Below are 10929 nucleotides of genomic sequence, written 5' to 3'. Positions count from 1 at the left end.
GAGTCACGCAATGATCCGACCAATAACAGGGTTTTAGATGTAGCAGTGAATGGAACGAAAAGAAGAAGGACCAGTGATTCCCCCACCTTACCCAGCAAGGTGGATGGAAAAAAGCCAAACAATATCCTAAAGAAGGCTCCTGGAGATACTTGCTGGGCAACAAAAGAACTCCTCGAGTTTGTGTCGTTCATGAAAAATGGCGATACATCTGTTCTTTCACAGTTCGATGTACAGGGTCTTGTGCTTGACTATATTAAGAAAAAAGATCTTAGAGATCCTCTTCAGAAGTCCCAAGTCGTTTGTGACCCGATGCTTAGGAAGTTGTTTGGAAAACCGCGAGTGGGTCACTTTGAAATGCTCAAGCTTCTCGAGTCTCACGTCCTTATTCAAGAGAACCAGAAATATGATAAAACCACGAATGGTGAAAGTACTCATACTGCACCTAGCCAAATAGAGGATAGAAGACGGAAGATGCGTAGGAAAACTGATGGCAGAGTACAAAATGAAAATCTGGATGCACATGCAGCCATTGATGTTCACAATATCAACCTGATATATTTAAGACGTAAATATTTGGAGTCTCTGCTTGATGATATCAACAAGGTTCACGAAAAGGTGGTAGGCACAATTTTGAGAATTAAGGTATCTGGCAGCGATCAGAAGCTGGATATTCACAGGCTCGTTCAAGTTGTAGGTACTTGATTAATGGTCATATTAATGCTTTCTTAAGGAAAATGGGTATTAGTGACCCAAATGTTTTAATAGTAACATCTCATCTGATTTTGTGTTTATCCAACAGGTACAAGCAAGGCAACAACATCCTACCAACTTGGCCCAAAGACTACAGATGTTATGCTAGAAATACTGAACTTAGACAAGAGAGAAGTCATCTCGATTGATCAATTATCGGACCAGAATGTCACAGAGGTGAATATAGTCGTCTCTAAAATATCGATTTCTCTATCTTTCTCTGCTTGTGAATAAAGAGTAGAACCCATCTTATAAGGTAGCTCTAGTAATTACGTTTAAATTTTATCGTTAATGTACTTATAACCATGGTTTTCAGGATGAGTGCAAACGGCTGCGACAGAGCATAAAAAATGGCCTCAATAAACGTCTGACTGTGGTAGGAATGCACACATGATATCTTCTCGTCCTAAAATTGTGTATTTTACCTAAGCTGGAAACATGTGTTTGTTGTTTTGGTGGCAGGGTGACATTTTGAAGACGGCAGCAACACTGCAAGCCATGAGAATCAGCGAGGTAGATTCATTAAAAACAGCATATATCTTTCATATTAAATATTGAAGATCCTCATTATCATAGTTCTTTATTGTCCACTACCGTGTTTCTTATGGATGTTTTGTGGATGTAGTCTCTGGAAGCTGAGACATTAAAGCTCAATCATCTTCGTGATCGGGCCAGTGAGAAGGGTCATAGAAAGGAATATCCTTTTTGAACTTTGCTATACTATATTTGTTGCATTTCATTGCGCTATTTCTCTTTGCAATTTTGCTTGATATATAATATTTTGAGAAGTCGTTGATTATTCATTGAAAAGTGACCATGCTGCTCATACGCGCAAAGAATAATTCAGTTTGGGTAGTATACAACTTGACAAATACCCCGGTCTTCCCATTTAGACTTTGATGCTGATTGCATGGAATGATGCGTTTTATCAATTTTTTCTTAACTATTACCCACGCTTAGAGAATGTGTAGAAAAGCTAGAGCTTCTAAAATCACCAGAGGAACGTCAGCGGCGTCTGCAGGAAGTCCCAGAAGTTCATACAGATCCAAGCATGGATCCAAGTCATGCATCATCAGAATATGCAGGGTTGGGTACAAGGAATCAAGGTCTCCCACCTTAACCTAGGATGTCAACAGCTATTTGTTCATTATTATAATGAATATTCCTGATTGTTGGATGCTATTTACAATCTTCGATGCTTTTTATTTGCAGATAATCACATAACGGCACAAAGTGAAGGTCCACTCAAGAAAGGGGCTATCTTGAACAACATGGGAAATAATGCACAAAAAAAATATGATGCACCAATTTTGCGAAGCAGAAATTCTGTGCATAGTGAGAAAGATGATTGTTCTAAGGTCCACAACAACTCATCAAATATCCAGGTTTGACATACCACCTTACATTCGTAACGTAACCTCTCATGATTTTCTATTTTGGTTTCACGTCATGTAAATTTCTGGGTACTGCAGGAAACTGGTAAAGATGACGAAGAGAGTGAAATATGGCATTATCGAGATCCAACAGGAAAGACCCAGGGGCCGTTTTCTATGGTGCAGCTCCGCAGATGGAAATCTAGTGGCCATTTTCCCCCTTATCTTAGGATATGGAAAGCGCATGAGAATCAAGACGAGTCTGTGCTTCTGACTGATGCTCTTGCCGGACGATTTGATAAAGCAAGTACTTTGCCAAGTTCCTCTTCTCTTCCCCAAGAACCAAAACCGTCTCCGCATGATTCTGGCATGGATGTGAACTGTCTTCAGAAGAATCATACGCCAGTTAACACCAGTGCAACCTCCTCTCCCTACACTGTCAGTGCCCATTTTGACGATCCAAAAGAGAAACAAGTTGTGGCTCTTGTAGCTTGCTCTGGAGAGGATGGTAATTCTGTTTGTCCCCAGCCTCAAGTTAGTTGTCCGGCGTCAATGTCTGTTGTGACAGGACACGTGGTTACTCCTGACGTAAGAGAAACTCCAGGATCTGATCTATTCAATGTTGTGCGGGCAGATGGTAACCATAGCACAACTAATACTGTGGAGGATGGATCAAATGGTGGTTCTGTTTACATAAACGGTTCTGTTCATGCACCAAACCTGAATCAAGAAAGCCATTTCCCTGATTTCCCCAGTCCTACACCTAAGTCGAGCCCTGAAGACTTGGAAGCTCAAGCGGCGGAGACTATTCAGTCTCTGTCTTCATGTGTCCTGGTCAAAGGACCGTCTGGTGTCACATGGAGCACCACCACCACATCTACCACCGATTCTGCTACGACGACGTCAAGTGTTGTGGTAACTGGAGGACAGCTTCCTCAAGTAACTCAGCAGAATGCANATGCTGATTGCATGGAATGATGCGTTTTATCAATTTTTTCTTAACTATTACCCACGCTTAGAGAATGTGTAGAAAAGCTAGAGCTTCTAAAATCACCAGAGGAACGTCAGCGGCGTCTGCAGGAAGTCCCAGAAGTTCATACAGATCCAAGCATGGATCCAAGTCATGCATCATCAGAATATGCAGGGTTGGGTACAAGGAATCAAGGTCTCCCACCTTAACCTAGGATGTCAACAGCTATTTGTTCATTATTATAATGAATATTCCTGATTGTTGGATGCTATTTACAATCTTCGATGCTTTTTATTTGCAGATAATCACATAACGGCACAAAGTGAAGGTCCACTCAAGAAAGGGGCTATCTTGAACAACATGGGAAATAATGCACAAAAAAAATATGATGCACCAATTTTGCGAAGCAGAAATTCTGTGCATAGTGAGAAAGATGATTGTTCTAAGGTCCACAACAACTCATCAAATATCCAGGTTTGACATACCACCTTACATTCGTAACGTAACCTCTCATGATTTTCTATTTTGGTTTCACGTCATGTAAATTTCTGGGTACTGCAGGAAACTGGTAAAGATGACGAAGAGAGTGAAATATGGCATTATCGAGATCCAACAGGAAAGACCCAGGGGCCGTTTTCTATGGTGCAGCTCCGCAGATGGAAATCTAGTGGCCATTTTCCCCCTTATCTTAGGATATGGAAAGCGCATGAGAATCAAGACGAGTCTGTGCTTCTGACTGATGCTCTTGCCGGACGATTTGATAAAGCAAGTACTTTGCCAAGTTCCTCTTCTCTTCCCCAAGAACCAAAACCGTCTCCGCATGATTCTGGCATGGATGTGAACTGTCTTCAGAAGAATCATACGCCAGTTAACACCAGTGCAACCTCCTCTCCCTACACTGTCAGTGCCCATTTTGACGATCCAAAAGAGAAACAAGTTGTGGCTCTTGTAGCTTGCTCTGGAGAGGATGGTAATTCTGTTTGTCCCCAGCCTCAAGTTAGTTGTCCGGCGTCAATGTCTGTTGTGACAGGACACGTGGTTACTCCTGACGTAAGAGAAACTCCAGGATCTGATCTATTCAATGTTGTGCGGGCAGATGGTAACCATAGCACAACTAATACTGTGGAGGATGGATCAAATGGTGGTTCTGTTTACATAAACGGTTCTGTTCATGCACCAAACCTGAATCAAGAAAGCCATTTCCCTGATTTCCCCAGTCCTACACCTAAGTCGAGCCCTGAAGACTTGGAAGCTCAAGCGGCGGAGACTATTCAGTCTCTGTCTTCATGTGTCCTGGTCAAAGGACCGTCTGGTGTCACATGGAGCACCACGACCACATCTACCACCGATTCTGCTACGACGACGTCAAGTGTTGTGGTAACTGGAGGACTGCTTCCTCAAGTAACTCAGCAGAATGCTGTTGTTTTAGCTGCACCGTCTGTAAAGCCAATTGATTTGGTAGCTGATCATGCCACAACTACTCAGACTTCAGACAACACCCAAGTGGCTCAGTCATCTGGGTGGCCGGCCATTGTTGCTGACCCTGACGAGTGTGATGAATCGGTTTCAGATCTATTAGCAGAAGTTGAAGCAATGGAGCAGAACGGTTTGCCCTCTTCACCTACCTCAACATTTCACTGCGATGATGACGATGATTTGACAAAAGGACCAGAAAAAGATTTCTTTAACCCTGTGGCACGCATGTCCCTCGCTCCTGAAACATGCAGAATGGATGTCTCTCAGGCGAGTATTCTCGAAAATGTCTCTGCCGGGAAAAGCTCAATGGGCACAGAAGAAAAAGTAAACACTCCCTTCAGCCACTGTGGAACCGCTGGTCCAGAGCTCCTGCTTTTTGCACCGCCAGCGCCAGCTCCAGCTTCAATAACTCACGACCTGACTCTAACGACAACAGCTCTCAGACTGGGATCAGAAACCACAGTTGAAGCTGGACCAGTGGTCGAGAGGCTTCTCAAGTCTGGTTCGGAACTAAGCCCTAGGGCACTGTCATATCATGACTCAGCCCGAGGAAACACCGAGCGCAGTCCACGAGGGAGCCAGCAGAAAAGATCCAGCGGACACAGCAGGGACCGGCAGTGGTTGAACAACGGTCACAACAGTCATAATAACCGGCAGTGGCCATACAGCAATAGCCATGGTTATGCCCATGGATCAGGTTCGTACGCAGCTCATCCGCCCAAAGGGCTGAAAATTTGTAAATTCTATGAGAGTGGAAACTGCAAAAAGGGTGCATCTTGTAGTTTTTGGCACCCTTGAATTTCTTGTATTTTGTATTTATTTGTTATTTAATACATCTCGAACATCCTTTTTGTAAACATAAATTAGCTGTGGCTGGCTCTTTCTTGGAAAAAAAACAGAAACAGAAAGCAAATCGTTTAGAGTTTTGCTTGGATGATTAAAGTTACTGTTATATATTGGAACAGATGAGTAAAGTAAGGATGTACAGAACAACTCTTACTTACAGAAGAAAAAAAAGCTTCAATCCAATCGTAATCCTCAGAAAGCAGCAACTTTAAGCTTCTTCCATTTGTAAGCAGATTCAAGAATCTTGGTCGTCTACGATTCTTCGAGGAAGACATAATCAATGTATTCCTCATACTCTGTTGAACCGTCTTCTCTTGTGATAGCCTTTCTCTTCTTGAGCTTCTTCGGGAGCTTGAGTTGAACAGCACTGACATCCCCGAGCACACCAAAACTCTTCTCCATGTTCAGCCAATCCTGCAACAGTGTAGCCCGTTCCTCCTTCAGCTCCGGTTTAGACTCTTTGTAGTATGTGTTGGCTCTGTCGAGAATGGCTCTGGAGTGTTCAAGAATAGCATCGTCTCCAGCAGCAGGAGCAGAAGCTTCAAACTTTGTGAAACTAAGCCACACCTTGTAATGCTTTGTACGGTCCAAGAGCCGCTCATACAAAGCTCGTGCCCTGTCTATCTCCCCCCCTTGGATACCTCAAAATCATTGTATGCCTTCCATAGCATTCTTCCATTCTTCCTTCTTTCAAAAAAATCATGATTGAGTAACATTTGGCTTGTCATTTTAACACAAACCATTCCAATTATATTATATACACCCTCTTACATATTTTTTACATTTGATTACCTACATTCAGTTATTTGATTCCATATACTCATCTTTTAACTCATACATATAAATTAACCAATAATGCTATTAAAAAAACAAATAAAAACAAGACTTCAGTGATAAAATATCTTATACAAATGATTTAGGTAGATTTGGTTAATTACTCTTGGTACTAGATATTATCAAGAAAATCAATACTATATATATAATTAAACACTCATTTTCTCTACTTAATTAACGCTATTGCCTTTGCGTCTCTCGAGCTTCCGTTAGAATTTGCACTCGTACTTCACCTCTCATTGCATCGTCTTTCAAATACATGTTTTTCAAATACAAATAATTTTTTTTTTTTACTAAAAACAAAAACTCTTCTTGTAGAAACTTGAGAATCTAATAACCAAATACATAGCTTTTTTCCGTTGAAAATAACTTTTACTAATTTATCATCCAAATTGTTCACAATCCAAGAACGAATATTTAGTTATATGTCAAACAATCGCAAATAATATATATAAGTGGGTATTTTCAATCAACATATTGGAATCATTTTTTTTGCTCAAATAAAAGGGAAAAATACATAGTTTTTTTTTCTTTCTCTCTATACTTTATGGTAAATACTACGTGAAAAATTACCAAAATTGACGATGTTTATGTACATGCTATGTGCATTATGTATATGAAAAGTAATCATTAATCAACAAAAATTAGGATGAAAAAAATTTAAAATCATCTAAATCTAAAAAGATGATTAGAGGATGTATTCAACCACATATTTTTAATTACCTCTTTTAATAAGTTTGAAATTGATTTTGGCAAAGGCAATAGCGTTAATTAAGTAGAGAAAATGAGTGTTTAATTATATATATAGTATTGATTTTCTTGATAATATCTAGTACCAAGAGTAATTAACCAAATCTACCTAAATCATTTGTATAAGATATTTTATCACTGAAGTCTTGTTTTTATTTGTTTTTTTAATAGCATTATTGGTTAATTTATATGTATGAGTTAAAATATGAGTATATGGAATCAAATAACTGAATGTAGTTAATCAGATGTAAAAAATATGTAAGAGGGTGTATATAATATAATTGGATTGGTTTGTGTTAAAATGACAAGCCAATTGTTACTAAATCATGATTTTTTTTTTAAATGCTTGTCTAAAACCTTGTAGTATTATTGAACTAGTGCTTTTAATAAATCTGATATTTATAAAATGTAAACAAAGCAATGAACTAATTAACCCGTCGTTCAACCGGTCCGACCGGTTGATCCAGTGACCCGAAAGACTTCTTGTTCACCTTCCGGTCCGGTTTTAAAAACATTGTAAAAACTTAAAAGGTGAATCACATGAAAAAAATAAAACAAAGACAAAAAGTGGTGTATCTTTATTTTATTTCATTATTTTTGAAAGAAGGAAGAATGGATTTTCGATTTTTTGGGTTCGAATATCCGTTCGCGTTCGGATACTTGTTTGGGTTCATATAGGATATTTTGGATTTTCGATTTTTTGGCTTTAGAGATATATAGGATCCACTCGAGTATTTTTAGATTTTGGGTTTTGGTCGGATATTTTGGATTCGGATTATCTGATGTTTTCAAAACTCAAAATTTAAGTATCCAAATTTGTCTAAATTATTCAAAAATGTCCAACCTATCCAAATATTTAGAGTATTTTTTTATCCAAATCTATTAAAAAAAGTTTAAATACTTAAAAATATATAAAATATCTAAAAATGTTAATATTTGAGACATTTATACTATTAAAATTATAAATATTACTAATAAATTACTGGATTTTCGGATTAGGCTATTTTGTCGAGGCGTAGGCAAACATAACAAGATTCGGAATAAAAGAAAAAAAAAAAGAAATATAAGCGTGTGACAGTCTTGGAATTCTAATAGTCATCGAATTCTACAATCAACAACGGAAAAAAAAAGAAAGAACGATGCTCGCGACGAAGGGAGTGTCAACGATTCTCTTGAGCGATTCTGAAGCCGCTCCGAACTACCGCCAGGTTCACGATCAATTTATGCTTTTCCGATGTCCGATCCGATTCCGATTCCGATCTCTGATCCGATCCCCCTTGCTTTTGGATTCTTGATTCAGGTGAGATTTGGGGGTTGAGAGCATCCGATTCTCTAGAATCGTATATAGTGCCTGTACATGGGGTTGAGAGCATATCGGAGACTGAGATTAGAAAAGTTCTAAGGCATATCGGAGAAAGCAAAGTTCTTTGGATTTGTCTTAGGGATGAACCCGTGATATACATAAATGGGCGCTCTGCGTGATGCTCAGAAACCTTTCACCAAACTTGACTACAAGGTACCAAAAAAGAGCTTCCCCTTTGTCGTGATGGAACTGAACCTTTTGTTTGTTTTTGCTTTTAATCTTTGCTTTTATGCTTCTGATCAGGGATTCAACAGAACAGGGCAAGTCTAGAGCAAATGGAAGCACATTTGAAAGAAGATATCCTCATGGAGTCGTCTAGGTCTACTACATTTGTTTCCCCTTGCACACTTCATTCTTCTTGCTTTGGCATGTGTTTGACCATTATTTTTTGCCTTGCAGGTGTGGGAATAAGATACTCGTCACTGATGAACTGCCAGATGGTCAGATGCTGGACCAATGGGAGCCAGTCTCACCTGATTCTTTGAATACGCTACTTGAGGTACGCCATTGGTATTGGTATGAAGTATCTTATGTGTATCATACAGAGAATGCACCCCTTTATCTTTTGCTTTAAATGACTTTTCCACAGGTTCCCATCATTGTTCTCTCTCTCTCTCTCTCTCTCTTTTTTTTTTTTGTTTTGCTTATCCGCTCGCTCACTCTCTGGATCCAGGTTTACCATGAACTGCAAGCTGAAGGCTACCTTGTCCATTATGAACGCCTTCCCGTAACGGATGAAAAGTCACCAAATGAAACTGATTTTGATGCTTTGGTACATTTTCAGCCTTAGCTTAGAGCATTTTTGTGGGTAACTTTGGCCAGTCTTTGAGATTCCTCCGACTCGTATCATTATTTTTTTTATGATCTTATCTCTTTCCATTCCATTACTAGATGCATCACTTTCTATCTTCCTGGCCATTGTATATATATATATATTAATATGCATTTGTGCTTGCAGTTTAGCAAGATATGTCAGGCGGCTGACAATAATACAGAGATCGTTTTCAATTGTCAAATGGGAAGTGGACTTACAACTACTGGAATGGTTATTGCAACGCTCGTCTATTACAAACGAATTGGAGCATCAGGTACTTCATCTACTCCGACCACTGAACTTACAAAGAAGATGAGGAGAGAGTCTCACTCAAATACTGTTTCTATGAATAATTAATTTCTCTTTTTTTGTTAAAAAAAAAAAAATTCGTTTGAAACAAATATTACCAAGTTTTGAATTGCTTACTTTTGATGCCTTTTGGAATGTCGATTCTATCGAGTTGTTTTATATTCCACAAAGAAATGAAACAGTATAGACTAGCCAAATAATCACATCTCTCAACCCTAGTCTTCTCCCATACTCATACTCTGTTGTTCTTATATATATGCATTTATGTAAGATTCAGGAGGCTCCTTTTCTGGAACATATCCGTAAACAACAAGACACGAGTCCCAACAGATTGGTGCATTATTGTACAAGACTCTACTAACCTGTCGTTTTCTCTTTCTTTCTTTGGTATATTATTGTGGAACAAAAGATCGGAGATTCCCAAGAAACAACTCTTCTGGGAGAATCTTTAACGACGGTGAAAAATCAACTATTAATCTGCCCCCCTCTGTGTATGACCTCCGCTGTGGGGAATATGCAGTTGTTAGAAGTTTGGTGCGAGTCTTACAGGTATTTTGTCCCTTTCTTTTTGTCCTTTACCTGATCGTCTTACTTGCCCTAACTATTTACAGCTTTCATGACTCCAGGGTGGTGTAGAAGGCAAAAGGCTAGTTGACCAAGTCATCGACAAATGTGGTTCCGTGCAGGTATCTTTTGTTTATTTTAATTTTTATGTCCAAGTATCAGAAAATCTGTAGGTTTTGTAACATCGTATAGGTTTTCACTTAGGATAGAAGATCTTAATTTTATTCATTAATCACCTTACAGAACTTACGAGTGACAATTGCAGTCTATCACGATCGCATTTCGCGTCGACTCATAGGGCATCACCTCGATGAAAAGAAGATAGATGCATCACTCACATCTTTTGTTGAGTACTTGGAAAGATATTACTTCCTTATATGTTTTACTGTATATCTGCATTCAGAGGGTGATTTCCTCCAATCTGGTTCGCTTAGCCATGTCAGTGTCAGTTTTACTGATTGGATGCGAGCTAGGCCAGAGCTTTATAGCATTCTTCTCAGGTACCCATCTGCAGTGGCGGAGCCAGAAAATTTATTCACCAGGGTCATAATTTTCTTTAAAAAAAAAACATAAATTTAACTTATTTTTTTTAGACTCCCGATAGTGTTAATGTGTTATAAAAAAAACTACGATAGTGTATAAAAAAAAACAAATTAGATGTTAAATATTTAGGTTAATTTATAGGAATGAGCTTAACAATATAAATATATCTACAAAGAGTGTTATTGGGCTTAATATTGTTCATAAGACTATAACTACATTATAGTTTCACATGGGTCAATAATCTTGTTGGACTAATTTTTACCTGGGTCAATTGTCTTATTAGGTAAGGATCAATTTTTTATATACACCAAAATTCAACTATTTTTTATTTTTCACC

At 38.7% G+C, this 10929-nt stretch overlaps 2 protein-coding genes across 7 annotated transcripts in view; both read left to right on the top strand.

Moving 5' to 3' along the window:
- The window catches only part of LOC104791348 (zinc finger CCCH domain-containing protein 44-like), an 8534-nt gene extending 3023 nt beyond the window's left edge, over window positions 1-5511 (top strand). Inside the window, exons 5-13 of one of the 3 annotated variants that reach the window (XM_019246780.1) lie at window positions 38-694; window positions 800-927; window positions 1067-1126; window positions 1213-1263; window positions 1376-1446; window positions 1705-1856; window positions 1963-2135; window positions 2223-3080; window positions 4513-5511. In XM_019246780.1, coding sequence (XP_019102325.1) covers window positions 38-694; window positions 800-927; window positions 1067-1126; window positions 1213-1263; window positions 1376-1446; window positions 1705-1856; window positions 1963-2135; window positions 2223-3080; window positions 4513-5367 — 3005 coding nt within the window. In that variant the 3' untranslated portion in view covers window positions 5368-5511. Of the gene's footprint in view, window positions 1-37; window positions 695-799; window positions 928-1066; window positions 1127-1212; window positions 1264-1375; window positions 1447-1704; window positions 1857-1962; window positions 2136-2222; window positions 3081-3654 lie in introns of all 3 variants that reach the window. The other 2 variants (XM_019246779.1, XM_010517200.2) reach the window with 2 other exon arrangements.
- On the top strand, window positions 8062-10666 carry LOC104791347 (paladin-like). Of its 4 annotated transcripts, none has more exons than XM_010517196.2 (9): window positions 8062-8207; window positions 8300-8515; window positions 8606-8681; window positions 8762-8861; window positions 9036-9134; window positions 9321-9450; window positions 9895-10034; window positions 10112-10171; window positions 10453-10661. In XM_010517196.2, exons 3-9 carry the CDS (start codon window positions 8638-8640, stop codon window positions 10597-10599), a joined length of 720 nt encoding a protein of 239 aa, XP_010515498.1. In that variant the 5' UTR covers window positions 8062-8207; window positions 8300-8515; window positions 8606-8637; the 3' UTR covers window positions 10600-10661. The 4 variants fall into 4 exon arrangements, with proteins under 4 accessions (XP_010515498.1, XP_010515497.1, XP_010515499.1 ...); XM_010517195.2 differs by having other exon boundaries at window positions 10293-10661; XM_010517197.2 differs by having other exon boundaries at window positions 8063-8207; window positions 10315-10455.

This window comes from Camelina sativa, chromosome 6 (assembly GCF_000633955.1).
Source record: "Camelina sativa cultivar DH55 chromosome 6, Cs, whole genome shotgun sequence".
Lineage (NCBI taxonomy): Eukaryota > Viridiplantae > Streptophyta > Magnoliopsida > Brassicales > Brassicaceae > Camelina > Camelina sativa.
This window is presented reverse-complemented; position numbering and strand designations above follow the sequence as displayed.